The sequence below is a fragment of the Emydura macquarii genome, unplaced genomic scaffold, assembly GCF_026122565.2.
Source record: "Emydura macquarii macquarii isolate MOO-44397 ecotype Brisbane River unplaced genomic scaffold, CSIRO-AGI_Emac_v2 contig_3348, whole genome shotgun sequence".
NCBI lineage: Eukaryota > Metazoa > Chordata > Testudines > Chelidae > Emydura > Emydura macquarii.
Window position 1 is genome coordinate 7,061,623 of NW_027133485.1, and position 21,275 is coordinate 7,082,897.

The following is a 21,275-nucleotide window of genomic DNA, read 5'->3' on the forward strand; positions in this document are numbered from 1 at the left end:
AAGCTTTAAGAAAATCTACAGTGTTAGCTGAAAATTGAGTGCTGTGTACTGTACGCATGCAGTGCCATAACTAACTTGAGACTTTGTAGAATAGGTCTGCTCTTTCAATATATATATAACGAACATTGACATGTACAATACTAGCAAGTGAACACCTATACATTATGGATTCGGGTCTGCGTAACTCCTAAGGTTGCCAGTTTTGGTTGGACATATTCCTGGAGGTTTCATCACATGATGTAATCTTTAATTAAAGATTAATCTTTAATTCCTACAGACTCCAGGACAATCCTAGAGGATTGGCAATCCTGCTAACTCCCATTGATGGCAGTTAGGCACAGAAATGCCTTTGAGGATCTGGGTCTTAGTGGTTACAACTCAATAGTTAAGGTTGAGTTCCATTTTGTACTTAAAGCAGGGATTCAACTTGTTTTGTATAAAAGCCACAATGTACTCTCCCCAATCTTACAGTATGTACTTTATGAGTGTGGAATTATTTTTGAGATAATTTACAAATCAATAATGTACTTAGTTTATGAGTTAAATTTAATTAAAATATTTTTTTAAATAAATGTAACATCTGTGTCAGACTTTTCTTTGTCTTGAATGATCTTAACAATGGAATAAGGCAGACTCTTCAAACTTTTCATATAGTTAAGATTAACTGAAATCTTGTGCACAGGTTGTACTTGAAGAAATTAAGTTGTAATTAAGCTACATTATTAATTATTATTAGCAACCTGGGGGGAAATATTAAAAAAACTAATATGATTTAAAAAATGTGTTTACTTCAATCTGATACCACAAATATTAAAATCCCTTAATTGTTAATTGTACTGTAATGTTGTCATTATTAGGCTGAGTTAAGTTTTGTTTGGATCCTTAACTGTGAATTTCTTACCTTAACATGTTTAGATTTCTTGTAAGTGTAACTTTAACTCTGAATTTCATTGTTTTTTAAATCTTGATTTTGAAATAATTACAACTGTAATATTTTTACCCAAGGTTACTGATACATACTCTTAACCCGGATTCTGTCGTAACCTAATGTTGGTAAATGTAAATTTCACCATACACATACAAACTGGTGAAAAAATATTTCCATTGATGATAATACAGGGAGGCAAAATAAGAAAAATGCTGCTTGAGAGCTTATTGGAGTTTGAGTTCAGTATCTTCGTGTATTTTGACATGTCGTGTTGACAATCTGTGTTTTAACAGTTATATAGTTTCAATTTATTGAATCTCAACATTGACTGTTGGGAAATAATTACTGTCTGATTCCCCTTTTGCCCCCCAGTATCCCACAACTGTGAAAATTTAAATAGGTAAACATCTAAAAACAAAACAAAAAAAGTATACAAAGAAGCATTGATCCTATCTGTCAAAATGATCAAAACCATTGAATTGTGCCAAGCCTGTGGATCATGTTTCCCTGGGCCTGCTGAGACACGGGGGCATTATGAGACATGCCACAAAACACACGATCTCCACCCCTCCCCAGACTGGGTGTGTATGTTGTGGGGAGGGATACGTTATCTGGATTAATTTGCAGGGGGCCCTGGGGCGCCACTGTGTATTGGTGCCATGGCAACTCAGTGCTGACCTGGCACAGGGGGCACAAGGCAGCAGTGCAGATATGGGCCTCCTGGTGCCCCAGTTTAGGAAGGGGGGATGGGACCTGTCTTTAGTTCCTAGTGAACTCTGTTGGGTTTGAGAGGGAGACCCTGCAAAAACAATAGAAAAGATGTTGCTGGTTCCTCAGTGGCCCATGGTGGTAGATAAGCCTCTTGCCAGCATCCAAGATGGCGGTTGCCCACTAAGCACAGAAGCTTCTTGCCAGTATCCAAAATGGCAGCGGGTCCCGTCAATGCAGAAGGTATTGCCAGTATCCAAAATGGCGGATCCCTTCTCGGCGCAGAAGCTTCCTGCCAGCACCTAAGATGGCGGCTGGCTGTTGACCAGACGTTTGGTTTCCGTTTCCTTCCTGCCAGGAGCGAAGATGGCGACGGGGGACGGGGAAGCTCAGTGTTGTCGGTGGGCGGTGAAGCCGTTTCCGTCACGGAGGCCTCTCCAGCAGTAAAAATGGCGGAGTCGGTGCTGGAAGTTGTGGGGAAGCTGCAGTCGCGACTCTCGGGCAGTTCGGAACCGAAGAAGGTAACGGCGCCGTGAGGAAGGGGCAGTGCGGGCGGGGGGCGGCCTGGGGGGCCGCGAGCGCCCGGGCCCCCCGCTGGCGGGTGTCGGGGGGGGAGGACAGGGGCCCCGGCGGACACCCCCGAACTGAGACGAACACGGAGGAGTGAGGGGCCCTCCGAGAGCCACTGCGAGGCAGAGGATCCAGGGGAGGGCGGGTTCGGGGGGCCCTTCTGCGGGTCACGGAGGGTAATGGGGGGCTCAGGGATCCAGGGGAGGGCGGGTTGGGGGGCCTGTCCGAGGGTTACTGGGGGCAAATGGGGTCAGGTATCCGGGAGGGGGGGACAGTTTCTGAGTTTGCCTCCAAGGGTTGCTGTGAGGGTAGAAAAAGGGTCCATGGGAGGGGGACCCCGTTCCAGGGCCCTGGGGGATCACTGGAGGTCCACCTTCCTGGGCCACAGGCTGGGGAGAAGGGGTCTAGGGAAGGGGGCTGCCTCAACCCCTGACTGAGAATTCTGGGAGCACTACAGGGAATATATGGGGGCAGGAGAGGCTCTAGCAGAGGGGGACTCAGTGGGGGCCGTGGAAGAGGAACTGTTGGAGAGGAGGTGGGTCTGGGAGGTCCTGCTGGAGATGGCACTTTCAGTGGCCTGCAATTCACGAGTGGTTCAGTATGTGCCAAGCAGTGTGGAAGTTGCAGCAGGACTCCTAAGTATGCTTGCAGTATTTTTAAGGGGGTCTATATCTGGGCCCTAGCCAGATAAATAGGCTCTGGAGTCACCCGTGCTCCCCACATATTGTCCTACAAAAAGATTCTTAAACTGGGAATAAACTCAATAGGATTTCAGTCTGGACTTCAAGGGGGATGCCTGTTCCTCTGGGAAGGGTTATTCTATGTGTGGTTATTTTTTACATCCTAGATATGGATTGCAGTTAGTGAAATAAATAACATAGGGAACTTGTTTCTTGAAGGTACAACTGGTCCCTTCCCCAATGATGCTGGGAGTTATGGTGGAAACTTCATAATTCCTAATGTAATCTGGGTGTGATCATAGTGAAAGGCAACTGTAAACCAAAGTTTTGGCTGTCAGGTCAATGCTGCTGAGAGGAGTTTAAAGCAGTTTCATTTAGGCCACGGTAGGCTCTGCTTTCTAGAGAGTTGTTGCGTGAACTGGAAGCTTAGAGCTCCTGAGTTCTACTTCTGGCTCCGACTTGGACTCTCTCTCTGTCCTCAGGCAAGTTGTTTAGTCTGTCTAGCTTTGTCTCCACTAGGAAAATTATATTGTAGACATCTGATGTGAGCAATGGTTGGAGATGAGACAATGCTGAACTCTGTTCGCTCTGATCTTTCCCTGCAGTTAAACTGTGTTTAGCACCAATTTAGCTGTACCCATTGCTGACACCCATCGCTGACAATCAGTAACTCCCCTTCTATAGACAAGACTTCTCTGCCTCTTCTCCATTTGTAAATTCAGGGCTCTGGCTGAATCAGTATGGTGTACTGACACCTCTCTTATGCCATCACCTTGTTCTCTAGAATCCAGGCTTTCATTGGAAGTAGGGAGGAGGTGAGGTAGTATCTGTCTCTGTTATTATGGAAATGCATGTGCTTGGTTCATGTTCTTATGTTTTCTGCATCAGCAAAACCTGAGCCAGTAAGTGCTGGTCTACACACAGATTTTTTCACTAATAGAATTAAATCTTTTTTAAACCAATTAGTGCAAGAAACTGTGTAAAACAGCCTTCACTCTGAGAGATATGAATTGTCCCATTCATCTCAGAGTGCTAATTCAGATGCTCAAGGATAACTGATATTGACACTTGAAGTTTTAACTATTTATCTGCTCATCAAAGCATGTAAGAAAGGAGAGCGAGGTTTATATTATGACATCTACCTAATCTACTGTGAGTGACCACTCATTTTGGCACTACAAGACATTACTCATGGTCTGTATAGGTTAAATCTCTTTGTGCATATGCATCAGTTAGAAAATTAGTTTCATGGAGTTTTTTTGTGTTATTTCTGTCTGGAGTTAACATGCTATATACACTTTTCATAACACTCATAGTTTCAAGGTGCATTAATCAGTAACATTAATCCTCAAAACACCTTTCTGAGAGTATTATCTCTATTTTACAAATGGGAAAACAGATTTAGTTGTCCAGTTCAATGTTTCTTGGACCTTCCTCTGAAACATCTGGTTACTGGCTGGTGGCCCAGCTTATCTATGGTATGGGAATAACAATGTTTACCCATTTTTGTAAAGTGCTCTGAGTTCTACTGCTGAAAAGTTCGAAGTATTAATATTATTTTGTTTGGAAAACAGACTGCTGGCTTAGAGTGCTCTGAGTGAGGCTTTGGATGCTGTTGTCATGGGTTGGAAATGATCATGTTTTCCAGTGGAAGGGGTGCAAACTTAAACAGTTACACTGGAGCTGTAGTGTGTATTTTGTGTCACTTCAGAACTGCTTGTTCTCTGCTTAAAGGAGAGAGGGAACATACAAGCAACATAAAATGCTGGTGAAGAGAATGATACCAAGCTATGCTGCAATAATCTGAAATAAACATGCACTGTTAGCATTGCAATGGTCTGGTTATTTAAAAAAAAAAGAAAAAGAAAAACGAGCAGTTCAATTAAAATAAACAATTTGGTGCTTCACAATACTATTTAATAGATGGGTACCAGTTAGATTAGGTTCAATTATTTTAAGCAAAAAATCCAAAGCTTTCTTTAAACATTCTCCACCAATGTTTTCAACAGCAGCCTTGTGCTAGGGCATGAGACTTGGGAAGTGAAACTCTTCGTTTTGTGGTACCTAAAGGCCACAAATGTGTTTATAAAAACACACCACCTGAATAGTCTCCCTTTTCCAAAGGTCTTGCAGTCTAGACACAAGACTGAAATTGTTTGTGATTCATTCTCCTTAGACTGTCTAAATAAGCAAATATATAAGTTTATATAGTGATATAAATATATAAGTTTATATAGTGATTTAAACTGCTAAAATGATTCTCTGTAATAATCTGAGGCTTGATCTCCACTGAAAAGTTATATTGGCATAGCTACATTGGTCAGGGCTGTGCAGTGGGGGGGAAAACCCACACCCCTAACCATGATAGCTGTGCTGACATAAGCCCCAGTGTAGATGCTGCTGTGTCATGAAAGGAGGTTTCCGTCGACAGAGCTAACTTCAAGGAAGTGGTGTTCATATACTGACAAATAAACCCTTTCTGTTGGTGTGGACTGTGTCTACACTATTGAGCCATGTCATTAGAGTTTTCATAGTGTGGACATACTCTAAGGTGCTGTTGGGGACAGGTAACTTTAAAAAAAACACAAAAAACCTTGTGTCTAACAGTATTCATTTAAAAGTTTGCAACTCAGATGGAAAACCTGCTGAATTACAGATTATGACAACAGCATGTAATATGTATCTGTATATATGCACACACTGAAAGCTTGGTGAAATGATAGCTAGGCCATGCCTTGATGGACAAAGAGGAATGTGATTTGATTGTTTATATCGATTTCGGTTAGCTTAGCATGATTGAAAAGATCTCAACTTTTAACACGCGTTTTTCCAAGCATGTTAAGCTAACTTGACTGAAAAATGCACCCTTCTTGCTCATCAAGACAGGGCCCTAAAAGCTACAAATAACCAAGGAGTGAGAGGAATTACTTAGGATGCTACAAGGAAGTATAATTAGAACACAACTAGGATGAAATTAAAAAGAAATTGAAGTAAATATAAAGGAAAAACTTCCTAATATTAGGATCTTTTAGGCATCTGAATAGTCTCCCAGGGAAGTGGTGGATATTCCATCACCTGAGATATTTGAAATTAGACGGGACAAACCCCTAGGAAATGTACAATGGGGAACAATCCTAAATGTCCAAGCAATTGACTGATTGGTGTCTTAATTGATACTGCCATTGTACAGGCACTTCTCATCAGGAGCCCGCTGATGCAGACTTTAAGTAATGCAGAGCTCATTCCAATGGGATCTGTATTCCCCGTGTTGTACTCAAACTGTCAAGATGGCAGTTTTCTATCTGATTTATTGGGGACCCTTTTAAAAATATTGTCTAATCACTCCATCTAGTTACAGAGAAGAGTATTTTGTTACATTGCCTTTCTCTACAAGAGGGCTGGTTACTGTTCTTGGTTGCACTTAGGTAGCACTTGTTTCTAGGCCATCAAGTGTGAGATGCAAACTTGAATTGCTGCATTGGTGCCCATTTTTGATCCTCATGTGGCATAGCCATAGACTAGGGCTCAATAGCCTCTTGTTTCCCCAAACTATCTGTGTTGTGGAGTGCCATGGTAACAGCTGGGATGAAGGAAGAAGGAATGTTGTTACTCAATAGAAGCACCTGCTACCTAATTCACAGCAACTTTAACAATCTGAAAGGAGTTCAGGACATCTTTCTTGCCCATATCTTGGGAGAGCAGATAATAGGAGGATTTAGGTCAAGGAGACTAATCAGTCAAAAATGGAGATATAGCTTCCACCCCAATGCCTGATATCCAGGTTCCTGACCTCATGGTCTGATAGGGTTCCTTCACTTGGATGTATGTGCTGGGTGGGGTTGCAGGAAGGGTGAATTTAAGAATCAGTTAATTATTGTTGGAGCATATGTTGGATAATTCAGTGTTTCCTTCAGTATTTTGGTACAACGGTGCTAAAAAGCCACTGTTAGTTTTTCTGTTGGTGTCGAAGTATTTAAACTAATCTTCAGCCATGGTAACTAAACCTTAAATGAAACATGGAGAAGTGGTGATTAGCACTCTGGGATGAGCAGAAGACATCCCATTAACTCTTTAGGATAGATGAACTCCTGCCTTCCTTGTGCTAAGGGACACGTTTTTTGTAAAGTCAAAGCATCTTTCAAATGTATGTCAAAACACATTTGATTCAATGATCAATGTATAACTTCTATAATCTAGTACTGGAAGGATACATCTAATGGCTGAGGTTAGAATGTCTAATTACCTTTAAAACCAATGTTAATTTTTGGGTGTAAGTGCTTCTGGGTCATGGACATCATCGTCTTTTGTGTTTGTACAGCACACTGCACAGCGGAGCTCTGAGCTATGCTGGGGGTGTATAGGTGACATGAAAGTGCCTCAATTTTAGATGCTGAGCTTGAGATTTTGAAGGGGGCCTGATCTCGGAGGGTGGGTGCTCAGGCATGATTTTCAGAAAGTGCCCTTTAAGAGACCTCAAGGTGGGCACCAAAACTCACTAGATACTTCTGAAAATGCAGGGCTTGGCTTTGATACCTAGACCTTTTACAAACTTGCTGTGTGACTCTAAATAATGAATCTGTCCCTCCGTTCTCCATCTGTAAAATGGAGACAATACTTCACGGAAGTGTTATAAGCATTAAGCTTCATTGTGCTTTGAGATTCTCAAATGACAGCAGTGCAAATTATTACCCTTTGATGCATCCACAATACTGTTACTTTGCAGATTTCCCTTCTCTTTCTGCAGCAAAACGTTATATTTCTTTGCAGTCAGTCCTTCAAATGTTCACCTTCTTAGTAGCTTGATCTAGAGTCAGATAACAGCTGTTTGTGGATATGAGTAGAAAGCAGTTTGCTGCTTAGACATCTCTAACAAGCTGTCATGCAATGCAGAATTTTCTTCCTTTCTAATCTCAGTATGTGGTTAATATGATCTGTCTAAACTCTTTCCTTGTCTCTGCAGCTGCTGAAAAGCCTGAAGAGACTTTCTGAGTTGCCTATCACAGTTGACATCCTGGTGGTAAGAATTATAACAATCTTATATTTTTATGGTGCCTTTCATGGAACAGAAAACAAAATGTGTCCCTAAATTTTAATTTGACCAGGACATTGGGATTAACACTCAGTTCTTGTGGAAAATGCCATGGGGCCTCTAATGACAAGTGAAGCTGAAATCAGCATCAGATTGCAAATAAGGTATACATTATTAAAAGTGATCTATCATTTCAATGGGTTACCAAGGAATGTGATAAATGCTCCATCACATGGAGTCATTAAATCAAGACTGGATCTCTTTCTAAAACAGATCTAGTTCAGCCACAAATTATTGGGCTTGATGCTGGAATCCTTAGGTGGTTTCTATTGGCCTGTTTTACAGGAAGGTCAGATTAGATTATCGTAATGGCCTCAAGACCTTAAAAATCTATACATATCTGAAAGTGGTTGTGACCCTTTTTCCTGGGGCTTATCTGACCACCTAGCACTGTGATGGAACATTGGTTCAGTTCTGATTCATCACCATCAACTGAATGTGAATCTCTTTTTCCTTACTAAAATAATGAGCACAAGTCTGGCACAACTGCTACCCTAAACACTGAATTGTTTGGCTATGTCTCCGGTGCACCATGATAATTTCATCAGCATTTTTGGAATGATTGACAAGAGTTGCAGTTCTGTGTTCTTAGTCACCAATACCTCCTGGAAGAAATTTGAGTGAAACCATTCTGTTTACGTCATATATTCGTAAGGGTATTTGCTTGAAAAACAGAATATTTGAGTTCACATTTTGTTTGTTGCTATCATCAGAGCTTGATGGAATTCCAGATCTTTTTATTTAAATCCTTTTAGTAAAAGGAGTTTTATAGCAACTCTAACGTAGCCTGGTGTGAACTCTTGCCGTGGCAACTGACTTTCTGTTGCAAAATTGGAAGCTTTTGATGCAATAGGAGCGGACTTTGCCTGTGTATCTGGTATGTTAGGCAGCACTGAAACAGTTAAATTTAGTCTAGCTTTCTTGAGTCTGTGTTAACTTGAAGAGGGTTCTGGATAACCAGCTGGATCTGGTAGTTTGACTTTGGTCATCCTAAAACAGGTTTGTCAATGCCGAGCAGGTTGACGGTTTGCAAAGCTAAGCTGGTGTTTCACATCTTTCTTGCAGGAGACTGGTGTTGGGAAGACTGTGAATGGCTTACGGAAACATGAGCTGGTGGGAGACTTTGCCAAGAACTTAGTAGCTAGATGGAAGAAGCTGGTGCCAGTCCCTCAAGAAGTAGAGCGGTAAGCTAGCCTGTCCGTTTGTCTCGCTGGATAAGCTGCGTTAAATCTTCTAGTAGGGGAGATGCTAGATTTCTGTGGCCCTGGAATTAAGGCGAGTCTCCAAAATACTCATAACACAAAAGGGATAGGGTGACTATATTTCCCAAAGGGTCCCAAGCCCTCACCTCTACCCCCTTCCTGCACGGGGCTGGCCCAAGCCATTCACCCAAGCCCTACCCCCTCCTCCCCACGAGGGCAGGCAGTGCTTGGGCAAGCAGCCACCTGCTCCATGCGGGACTGGTGTCGTTGCCCGCCTGAGTCCTGTTTGCCCCCCCATCTGAGCCCTGCCTCCCCCACTGCACTGGGCTGGCATCGCTACTCCCTCCCCATGCATGTTCCTCTCCACCCCCATTTTAATGGGCATTTGTCCCATTTGCTGTTGCTAACTGATCAAGTTGGTAAGGACAAATGCCCACTTTTGTCAAAAAAGTCGGGACAGCCAGGACAGGACTTAAAAAAGGGACTGTCCTGGCCAAAATGGAATGTATGGTCACCCTAAAAAGTGATAACTCTGCATAAGGTGCTTGCCTCATTTGTGAGGTAAGTCTCCTGCCTATGGTGGCCAAGAGTTGCTGACTCCTGCAGTTTCAGGTCAGAGTAAAGTTTGTCTTTCAGACAACAGTAGTGTGACAGAGAGTGACACTAGACACTTCAAAAATGTCTTCACAAAAGCAGGGGACAAACCCTCCACCTCACTTCCCTAATGTTGTAAAACTGGAGGGGAAGCTGTAGAGACAAATGGAGTGAAATCCTCTTTCCGAGAGCCAGTGAAAATAGCTATTACAAAAACTCAACCCTTTAGCACTGTGCTGTAGGACCAGTGCTGTGGCTCCAAGTAGAAGGATTGGATGATTGAATCGACCTCTTCTGTGTTCTGACTCGTGGCTCCATGGTACTAGAGATTGGATTGTAATGGTTGCTGCAGCTCTGCATCCTAGTGTGTGTAATTAGGAGACTATATCCCAGTATGGCCCCATGCGTTCCTCCTCTGTCTTTGAGGTAGCTGCTTTGCACTCTCCCAGATTGCTGGGAAATCTTCAGTCCTGGTAAATTAGGGGTTGAAGATTTCTGTACTGGAGACACTACCACTAAAACATTGAGCAGGAAAGAATCATCAATATTTTTACAACCTCCAGACACTCTTATTCTTCTGTGTACCTGGTTCCATGCATACTGTCCTCAGGAAGTAGCTCCTTTTAGTCTTGTTAATGAGTTTTGTCTAACTAATGGTTTGTTTTTGTCTCTCTTAGAAATAACCTTGATTCAGAAGAACGCGACTATGAGAAAAGCAGTTCTAGGAAACGGCAGCGAGAGCCTTCCCCAAAAGAGGATGAGGAAGCCGAGCAGGACTACTCGAAAGCATTCCAGCCTTCCTGCAGCCAGTCATGTGAGCCAAACTACAGAGAGAAGAAGGCCAAAAGGTATTCGGAGCCTGAGAGAGCCCATCAGGCCATCAGCTATGGCAGCCAGGAGGACAAGGGCTGGGGTAGAGCTTCCCCATTGCACTCCTCCGATCAGGAGTACTCGGACTATGGACATGCTTTGTCACCTGAACTGAGGGAGAGCCCTCAGGAACTGTACATGGATGACTCTGTCTCTGAGGAACAAGAGATGGAGCAGACAGTGTTTCATAGGAAAGCTAATAAAGGCCACAGCTTTCAGGACAAGCTGGTGGGAAGCCATGAGAGGAATCCGAGCGAATCACAAGACAAAGGAAACCTGAATCGGAGCAAAGAGCACAAGTCCTCTCACAAGGAGAAGCAGCGATTGGACACCAAGGGAGAGGAGAGGACCTCTGCCTTTAGCCCAGAAAGACTGCACAAGTCCTCTTTCAAGGAGCAGGTCCGAGAGGCTCCCTCAGCAGGTGGCAGCAAGGAGAAGCTGAGGACTTCAGACAGCACCAAGAGAGAGAAGAACAGAGAAAGTGGTGGCTCCAGGAAGGAAAAGTCACAACCTCACTTGGAGGAGACTCTGGACAACCATATTAAGAAGCAAAAACACCGGAACTCTGAGAAAGCCAAATTGGAAAAGTCCAGGCTAAGCCTGGAGACACCCAATGTGGATCGGGAGAAACGGAAGTCAGAGGGTAACTCCTCAAACAGGAGCAAAGAGAAGGGGCTTTCTAGCAGCTTAAAGACTACTGAGGGCAAAACCAAGGCCTCTGACTCAGACAAAAAATCCATGGGTTTCTCACCAAGTTTTGGGGAGGTGGAAGTGGAGGATGAATATGAGCCGCCCAAAATGTCCTTTGAGTCATACCTCAGCTATGACCAGCCCCAGAAAAAGAAGAAAAAAGTGGTCAAACCACGTGCTCCAGCCCCTCAGAGAGAGAGAGGGCATGGCAAACAAAATGGGTCTAAAGCCAATGCTAAGAGCTCAGACTCAAGTCAAAAGAACCCAAGTCACAAGCAGACAAGTGAGAAAAGGGCAGAGAAGAAGCAATCCGGGACATCCAAACCAAAAAAGGTAAGATCTCAGAGAGACTGAATATGAACAAACCATGGCATTGGTAAGAGCCACTTTTCATATCCAGTATCCTCTGCCCTATTTGGCAGGGGCCTGGGATTAATTCATGCCCTTTTTGCCATATCAGATACTGAATTTAGTATAGGGCTGGTGTTCTGTTGGGCTGTGAAACCAGATACATAGGGATATCCCATCAGGTACTCCATAGACCACATTCTATAAGGCCACCTTCTGAGTGCCATTTCTGCTGGGTGAGGTTATCCATCCTGTCCTTGGCTTCTTACTAGTGTCATTGAGCGCAGTACTCTGTAACTTATAATGGCACGAGTGACTCTCACGTCAGTAAATGCGGGGATGTTGTGTGCTGAAATTGCCTTGGGCTTGTCCGGTGGACAGGATTGAAATCTATCTGAGGCTATCCCCTGGTGTAGACTGATCATCACCATATGGGTTCTTAAAATGTTTTAAATGAAAACATGCGCAGAAGCAGTTGGGATGTAATCTTTTTTTTATCTCAGTTCAGTTTTATGCTTTCTCTCCCTCCAGATCTCCATTGATGTGATGCCAACGTTACCAGATATCCCTTTGCCTGCAATTCAGGCCAATTATCGCCCACTTCCCTCTCTTGAGTCGATTACCTTCTCCCAGACAAAGAGGAAAAGTATGTGCTGGTCAGAGGATGGGGCAGAATCTTTGCAATAGGAAGAGTCCTTGGCTGTTTTTTTGGGGGAAGGGGAGGAGGCAGATATTGGTATTATTAACCTCAATGTTCAGAATCCAGTATGTCCTTAGAAATGAACTGTGTGTGACCTCTCTCTATCCAACCTCAGTACTAGTGCAATTCTCAGAGGACTGAATGCCTTATATACTTAGGGGGCCACTGTTCTGCCTGGCAGGGGCCAATACCTGATCTTTCAGCAGAAGGTGATTCCCCTTCTCCCCCCTTCGTATTCTTTGGGAGGGATGGGAGAGTCCTTCCTGACAACGTAGCAGTGGGCTTATTCTGAAGCATGAGCATTGATTATCCATCCTTTGGTGCATGACTCAATTCAGGCACAAACAAAGGGCTTGCAATCATATGAGTAGCCTAGTTCAGTCAACCTCTAATGTGCCTCTGAGCTTGGTGTATTAACCTTGATCAGTCTCAATAATTGCTCAGGACTTGCTCTGAATTCATCAAGATGCTCTTAGTGCTCAGGTGAAACCGTGATGCTGTTTTTCTTTTTTTTTTCTTTTTCCCCATCTGTCGTGTGATCACAGCAGTGTCCTCGCCCATTGAGGAGGGGGAGGCTGGCTTTACAGGACGCAGGCTGAATTCCAAGATGCAGGTGTATTCAGGCTCTAAATCTGCCTACCTCCCGAAGATGATGTCTCTGTATGAGCAGTGCATCAGAGTCCTCAACAACAATATTGACTGTGAGTATCACTCCTGTTTCGCTTTAAAAGCGTATCCTCGCACTGACAGTGGATGATCAGTTCTGTGCGTCTGCTGACCTCATTCTGAACAGCAGTAGATTGCCACTCACTGGTGGCATGCAGTGCAGTGAGTTGTTAACTTGCATTTAGATCTCCAGGCAGCACCTGACTTTGTACACTTTAACTACAGCCATTGTCACTTGGGCTAGGAATGGGCTAGGCCAGTGCAGGAATTGGTAGAGGGTGTTCTTCCTCTCTGTCAGTACTGACTCAATGTCCCAGCATACTTTGGAGACTGTGCTGTTGAAAATAAGGCATAGAATTGAGGTGCTAACGAGGGATCTGACGAATCTGACCATATGTAGTTAGATTACCGCACCACTCTTTTGTGCAGAAATAGAGGTGTTGGGCCCAATGATTTGATCAAATTCTGCTGCCCATAAATTCTCTCTGCAGCTGATGGATCCAGTATATTCCCCTTTCCCTCTCTTCCTGTTTTAAACTGCTGCCTCATATTGCTGTGAGCTGGTTAGCAGCGGCCATGATCTTCTGCATGTCTGTGGTGGCCGCAATGACCCGTCAGTAAGCTCTGTTAAACACTTTGTCCCTCAGGATGAAAGGAGTCAGATAAACATTGTTGGTCTCTCTCTCTCTCTCTCTCTCTCTCTCCTGTAGCAATCTATGAAGTGGGTGGAGTTCCTTTTTCGGTGTTGGAGCCAGTATTGGAGAGATGCACCCCTGATCAGCTGTATCGCATTGAGGAATGTAACCACGTAGGTGTCTCCAGCTCAGAGGCAGGAGCTGGGCAGGTGGGGATGTTGGTACTTCCATGCATGGGTAGCGTTCTGCCCTCACTGGGTGGAAATGACTGTTCACGAGAAGACTTGAATCATGGCTGAAAGGTTTTGGGAGAGATCGTTAAGAAATCCCTCAACTCTTCATTGTGGCCACAGTTTATCCCCTGCCACTGAGCCTTCCTTCCCCCCCAGCAGCCAGTTTTCCAGGTTACCCCACGCCACAGATGAGGAGCTTCTGGCAGGGATTACTGTAAAAATCAGCCTTGCTTGGGTCCCAGGCTGCTGGGGCTCACCAGCCATCTTCTATCTCTCTCAAAATCTCCATCTGCTTCGTGCTCCCTCGGCTTCCAGTCTCTCTGGAATTGGCCCTGAAACCAGTTTTCCCTCAGTGGCAGTGCTTTGCCAGGCCACCTGTGTGGATCTCCCATCATGGTGCTCACCCTCACTGTGCTAGGAGCATGTGGCTGGCTCCCCAGAGCTGCATGTGAATACAATGCAATGTGCAGCTGCACGAACAGAAAGAGGTCCAGGATGCCAGCTGGAGTCTCTTGCCGTTCTGCTTTTCCTATAGGAAAAGTGCCTGGAAATGTCCTGGTTTTGAACTAAATGCGGCTGGCTGTCCCGCAGGGCTTTGGCAGGGGATTGTCTGTGGAAAACCTTAATTGTTGCTGTACACTGCTGCAAGCCACTATTCATAGTATTAGGCCCAATGAAACTGAAAGAAAAGACCAGCGGCTCCCAGCCTGGACTCTCCGCTGGTGTTCCAGGTGTCTTCCAGCAGCAACCCCAGCCTGGTCATGGGTTTTTGTGTGCCTGGCTTCCTTCTAAGTAGTACTGAGGTGCTGCCTTCTTCTTTACTCTGGTTATGTTAGTCTCGGAAGGGAAATTTGGTGCTGAACTGCTTCTAGGGTGTGGTGCATGTTGCTTGCCATATCTGTTAGTACAGGGCGACTAACTGCAGCACAGGTAGTTGAGGCTTGGAGATGGATGGCTTTCTGCTCATACTAGCATGTAACAGGTACCCACTGTCCCTCTAAGAGAGCCTCTACGGTGTAAGTCTATGTGGGATTCAGAGGAAAGAAACGTGCCACCACTTCCTTCTCTTTCCCCTGCCCACAAAGATAACACAAGAAGAAAATACATTAACTACCTGCTGCCTTGCAGTACACTGATTTCCTGCACGCAAGAGAGATAATGTATGCCCTCTGTAAAGAACAGTATGGGATCTGCCCTAGAGCACCTCATAAGCTAATCACATTGATTCTGAATCCAGCTAGGTATAGGGGTCTGTGGATTAAAGCAGATGCTCTTTCATTTGAGAGGTGTCTTTGCAGTGGCCAAGTTTCCAGCTCTGCTTATCGGAAGGCAACAGGGTTTTGACACAGCACCTTTGGGCTAATGCTCTGGTCCCTTGCTGTGGTGATGTGAAATAGGGAACTACCCTATAGTGAGAGAACAGGTACTGAGGCTGCAGTGAAATTCTGCCCTTTGCCTAAGGTCCCTGCAGTCTGATATTGGAGGAGAGTCCAGGGAGGGCAACACAGTCTAGCCTTGTAAGCTAGGATGATTTGAGTGTGATAGGGAACCTAGCTGAACCTCTTGAGAAGAGTCATATCCTCACTGCTTGGTTCATGTAGAAGGGACATGCTAGACTTGTGAACTCCTTAATAGCAATAGGGGTATGTGAAGGGAGGACGGCCACTAGGTAGCTTGTGGGCTAAAAGTCTGAGCCTGTGATCTCTGGAGAGATCCTGGAAAACTGTGTCTGAGGTAATTTATGGATCTGTCTCCAGGTTTTAATCGAGGACACAGATCAGCTGTGGCACAATCACTGCGTCCGGGACTTCAAGAAGGAGAAGCCAGAAGAGTTCGAGTCCTGGAGGGAGATGTACCTTCGAGTCCACCATGCCCGAGAACAGCGGCTGTACAGGTTAACGCAGGACATCCGCTCGGCTCATGCCAACAAACCCAAAGGTAAAGCAGGGGCTGGGTGATCTGGGGGCGAGCAGAAGGGAGAGGGACCAGTGAACGGGGTGGGGTGTGATTCGTCATGTTGGAGTGAGAAGAAAGGGATGTCTGGTTCAGCTCTGGCTAGGAGTTGTCCCAAATCACTGCTGTCTGCATGCTGGGCTCAGTTCAGTGACTTTGCAGGCCTCAATTCAGTTCCTAGATTTGTTCCCATAGCAAAACAGCCGACTGTCCCTCTCTGCAGGGACATCAGAGGCCATGGAGATTGAACTCCTGTGTCATTCTTAGGGCTAGTTTCCCCCAGGTTGGGATTGAAGGAAACCGACGGGGGACTCCAGGGCGATGGCTATATCTGTTCTGAAATTCTCTCTCCACAGGTCTGTCAGTCTGGCCTCTCCTAAGCAGAAGCTCACTAGCAGAGGGGTACAGGGTCAGGGAGGGGACTTTGCCCCATGTAATGGAGTGAAAGGGAGGGTGGGGATGGCCTTGGTGCTTTGTGACGGTGAGTTCAGAGGACCCACCTTTGGCTGGATCTAAGGGGTGTGTGTTTTCTCTTCCCTGTGCAGGCAGAGTGGCCAAGATGGCATTCGTCAATTCGGTAGCGAAGCCTCCTCGGGATGTGCGGAGGAGACAGGAGAAGTTTGGAACTGGAGGAGCTGCTGTACCAGAGAAGATCAAGTAAGTCTTAAACCTCCTCTGCCTGCGCATTCAGGGCCTTTCCTCAGAGGGCTGGGCAGTGGGGAAAACCCGGGAGGTTGTCCCTTGAGCACAAAGAATCCCTCCCATCTTATGGAGGCTTGGGGGAAGGGGAACAAAGGAAAGGAGATTCCCCCTTCCATCAGGTCCTTCTCACTAGACTGTAGGAGAAGGAAAGGTCTAATTTTCCAGCCGTTAAGATTTGCCAGTCAGTAGTAATAGATGGCATGTGTATCAGTCTAAGAACAATAGACAAGCCTCTGTCTCATCTGCAGAGCCCTGAAGTCAAGCTTCCCCAGTCTCTCTTTGCTTCAGGATAACTTAGGCCATCAATTCTGGCAGGAGAAACTTGGAGCCCACAGCACAGGTCTGGGCTGGTAAAAAGCTTCTCAGGTCCCCTTCTATCTGTGGAGCAATATTTGGCAGCCATTGAACTTGTAGGAATGCTGTAACAATGCTGAGAGTGGCTTGGTCTAATGTTCAAGCACTGAACTAGGAGCTACTTTTAATCTTGGCTTTTATACTAGCTGACACCATAGCTTTGGGCAAGTCACTTAATCTATACGCCTCTTTCCTAATCTATGAAATGGGGCTAATAGGATCCAGTTCATTGGACACTGAAGATGAATTGTTTGCAATGAAATAAGTGCAATTCAGTTGTGTTGCTGGGCACGACTCAGCAGGGGTGGAGATCCACCTCAGATGTGCAGTAAGTTGCATGGTTGGGATAGAGCAGAGAGTATCAACTCCACACCTACCCACGTGTGTTTGGCACGGAAATGAATCAATTCCTGCATTGGAGCTTTTTGTATCCCCTACATGTTTCTCTTAATTGCAGGATAAAACCAGTCCTCTTCACACCTGGTAGAAGTTATGCCCAAGCTGATGAAGAGCAGTCCTATGATGGGCCCAGCACTAGCAGTGCCCATTCTGGCCCATCCCCAGGCAGTACCACCTCCGGCTATGACCCTAGGAAACCACCAGTGAAGAGTGAGTTATGCAGACATCAGTGTCTGCACTAGTTATTTCTAGCTATCTTTAATAAGGGCATATGACAGTGCTTTAACCACTGACTGACTGGTGTGTGGAAATGGGAGGTTTGCAGGAGGATGTCTCTAGGGTTGGGTGTTTTTTTTTTTCCAACCCTCTTCTTAAAGGGAAGGATGGCAAATGGTTCATATTGCTGCAAAGGTTTAGAGAGGAAGGAATGATCTTGTGTTGAGGCACTGGATTGGGAAGAGAGACTTGTGTTCATTACCCACTTGTGTCACACATTTGCTGGGCAACCTTGGGGGAAATCACGTAATTTATCTGTGCCTCAATTTCCCTGTCTGTAAAACTGATAATACTGACCTGTCTCAAAGGGGTCTTACAGGAAATTATTCTCGCATCTTGGGTGTCTGAAATACTCAGCAGTGGCAAGGGCCATCGCTAAACCTATTAACAAAAATAGGCTAGAATTTAGTCACAAATTTAAGTGAGGTTTGTTGGAATGTGGTCATGGACTGAACTCAGCCCTGAGTATGTTCAGCTGAAAAAATCAAATCCCATCACTTTTGTTAATCTTCCCTTGATAACTGCATCACCCTCATGGGTAGCTCACCATGGAGAGGAGGGGGAGAGAAAAGAACTGGTAAAAGATGCCTGTGAGAGAGAGAGCTAAGAGCCCCATGGCCACTTCTAGCACTGCTGTAAGTTGTACGTTTGGTGCTTAAAGACCACAATGATAGACACCCTAGCTTTATGGCCAACAAATGAGGAGGGTAAATGCCTTTCAGAGGTTTGCAGTGTTAACAGTGGAAAGACCTAGTTGACCGGCTGAGGTTCTTGGTCAGTCAGAGGTAACAAGTCTGCTGCTCTTGGAAAAATTATGAGTTTGGCACATGATTTGAATGCTCCCCAAAATGTAAAGCTGTTCTTCTCCAATCCTCTGGCATGTTGGCCAGCCTTTCTTTTAAATGCAGGACTAAAAGATGCTGGTGTTGCTGCAGTTAATAGGGGGAGGAGGAGTGAACCTTGGACTGTATGGCTCTTAGTGAGTTCAATCTCTTCACCACCACGTTGATTCCCTGCTTTTCCCAATGATGGTCAGACTATGGCATAGCCTCTCAGGAGGCGATGAAAACCCCATTGCTTGAATCATTTAAAACTAGATTGGATAAACCACTGGGGCACATACGGTAGGGAACAATTCTGTACTGGTCTGGGACTGACATAAAAGATCCCAACAGGTCTTCTCCATGTAGCTTCCAATATGTTGACTAAGATCATGTTGGCTTATGCTGCTTGGTTGCCATTAGGATCATGAGGGCTGAAACAAGATAACCAGTTCTCTGTTCTTGCGATTCTTTGTCTCACTACTTTTAGTTCTATTTTTTCCTTTCTTTCAGAAATTGCACCCATGATGGCGAAGACTATCAAAGCATTCAAAAACAGGTTCTCTCGAAGATAAGATGGGAATTCCTCCCTTCTGGGGGAGTGGCATTGAAGAGGGAGGGGAAGGAAGGCACCCAAGGAGCTCCAAATCCTTTCCTCCATGTGCTCCATAGAGGCTGCAGCAGCTGTGAGAGGCTTAAAAACCTGCCCAACAATGACAGCACAGTATTCTCCAAGCCAGCCTTCCACTCCCTTTCTCTTCTTCTTCTGCCCTGCCCCCAATTTCTATCAAAAGTACCATGTTCAGAATTACAGAACCATCAGAAAATGTGAAGTCTTGGTATCTGCTGAGAAGGGAAGGTCCAGAGACTGATGTTGCTATTTAACCTCTTAATAAATTGACAACATGGTTTTAATATTTCCCCCACATATTATTTGTCACCCCCTGCACCCTAGTCTTGGTAAAAGGACCTTGCCTCTTTCACAAAGACTTGAGCTGGAGCCTCTTCCCTCCTTGTGGACGCTGTTACAGTGGGAGACTTTTCCTTGATTTCTTGCCCACTACATCCAGTCCCAGCTGGAACCTTTGGGACAGGTAATGCTGGAGGCCAATCTGCTCACCAGCCCTTCAGCAGGCTAGGTCTGGCATGGGGCATCACGCTCCACTTGTGTATATTAACGAATCCCAGCTCTCAGCCTCTCTGGCATCCTTGTACAGATGCTTAAACTGTTGTATGAGGATGCTGAGAACTGTTGAGGACCCTTTTTCCCTGCAGCTGTTCTCTTCTCCTTCGGCTTGTTGGAAAAACATGAGAATTCTTTGGGAGAAATATCACTGTGCCGAAATGGAAATTTTAATCACTCTTTCAGGTTTTAGATTAGTCTTGGACTCTGGAAGCCAAAACAATTTTAACCAAACCAATGAAGGAATTGGTTTTATTTCTTTTAGCAGAAGGAAGCAGCTATATCTAGTTTCCCAAGCATTGGAAAGGATTTTCTGAGTCTAAAAGCTGGCACTTTAATCCCACCCTTTCCCTGTAAATTATTGCTGGAAAAAGCAAAAGCTTTAGTGTTTTGGGTTTTTTTAATTTTTTTAAAGTAAAACCACTTTATGGGGAAAGTGAATCTTGTCTTATGTTGGTGCAAACTCTACAGTTCGAGTTCAAAACACATGGTGATTGCACCTGATGTCTGAGAAAAATCCCAGCTCAGGAAGGGAGGGGTGAGGTTTTACCTTTGAGTGAGCAGCCTCTGAGGTTGATTGAAAAGTAACACAGGGACTATGGAGCAAAACTCCATCACGAAGGTGGTCATGCGTAAGGATGTTGGGACTGTGAGTTCAGTTAAATGAGCAGAATCTCACTGTGATTGCAGCTGTTTCTGGCACAGTTTAAGGTGAGGGACGCTGTTCTAGGAAGTCACTAGGTTATAAAATCCTTATGGCCGGCAGTTCAGCACAAGCACTGAATCTGTCTTGACAGAGGTGAAAGCAAGTTTACCTGGAGCAGTGCTAGCACAGGTTGGACTGGATTATATCTGGTAGTGCTATGAAGAACCTGGCCTGCTCTTGATGGATCAAACCTATTTGATCAGCTCTGTAACAGGATTTGGAAATGGAAACTGTCCAGGTCTAAGACCCATTTGAATTGCTCCTAAATGCAACTGTTGTCTCTGACTCCATAGGACATTCTGCTCTCCTGGTAGGAAAGGAGGCAGTGTTGGCTGCTGCTTCACAGCATGACTGTATTTTCCTGACTGGAAAGCCCTGAACAAGTGGACTTGGCTGTGTGTGCTGACCTGAGGGAACTTTGCTGCGAAGTGTATACCACAGAGGACTTTGGGGGGAAAAAACCCTCTACACTTTGCGTTCTGTCTGTTTAGACGTTTGAACATCATGGAAGCCCCAATTTTTATTTTTAATTTTGAAGATCTTGGAAGCGTTTTCTCAGAATCTCATGTGCCGTAAACTTTTTAAAGTCCCAGATGCTTTAATGATGTTACCATGCAGCATTTCAGTGTGTGTTGTGCTGTAAAATAATGCTTTTTTGCTCTTGCCTTTTGCTGTATTTAATTTGCTGTATTTTAATTAGGTAACAATATATAATCTTCTGCCAACTGTTGTGCTACCATTTATTTCTGCTTTTTACTTGAGGTGGGGGGAAAGGGGAGACGCATCTTTGTCTGGACCATGGTGGAGCCGTGTTTAAAGAATCCTGGGTAAATCCTGAACTCTCTTGGGCACCTTTAAATTGCTACCTAGCATTACAGTTAGATATCCATGTTTGACTACTTTTAGCTGTGCAGTGGATATATCATCCCATTAAAACCAGTTCTCTCATTGCAGACTGCCGTCTGTCA

At 44.8% G+C, this 21,275-nt stretch overlaps 1 protein-coding gene across 2 annotated transcripts; it reads left to right on the plus strand.

The window, feature by feature from the left end:
* Positions 1-2,007: 2,007 nt before the first annotated feature.
* On the plus strand, positions 2,008-21,032 carry ELOA (elongin A). Of its 2 annotated transcripts, none has more exons than XM_067533778.1 (11): positions 2,008-2,157; positions 7,847-7,903; positions 9,041-9,159; positions 10,449-11,664; positions 12,211-12,325; positions 12,925-13,080; positions 13,756-13,853; positions 15,671-15,851; positions 16,412-16,523; positions 17,380-17,531; positions 18,932-21,032. In XM_067533778.1, the coding sequence occupies exons 1-11, from the start codon at positions 2,086-2,088 to the stop codon at positions 18,991-18,993; spliced, it is 2,340 nt and encodes a 779-aa protein (XP_067389879.1). In that variant the 5' UTR covers positions 2,008-2,085; the 3' UTR covers positions 18,994-21,032. The 2 variants fall into 2 exon arrangements, with proteins under 2 accessions (XP_067389879.1, XP_067389880.1); XM_067533779.1 differs by having other exon boundaries at positions 12,928-13,080.
* The last annotated feature ends 243 nt before the right edge of the window (positions 21,033-21,275 follow it).

Excerpts from the sequence above, each read along its gene's own strand:
- ELOA (XM_067533778.1), top strand. The coding sequence starts at position 2,086 with ATGGCGGAGTCGGTGCTGGAAGTTGTGGGGAAGCTGCAGTCGCGACTC. Across the intron at positions 11,665-12,210 it reads GGACATCCAAACCAAAAAAG|ATCTCCATTGATGTGATGCC; the intron begins GTAAGATCTCAG and ends CTCTCCCTCCAG. Across the intron at positions 16,524-17,379 it reads GCTGTACCAGAGAAGATCAA|GATAAAACCAGTCCTCTTCA; the intron begins GTAAGTCTTAAA and ends TCTTAATTGCAG.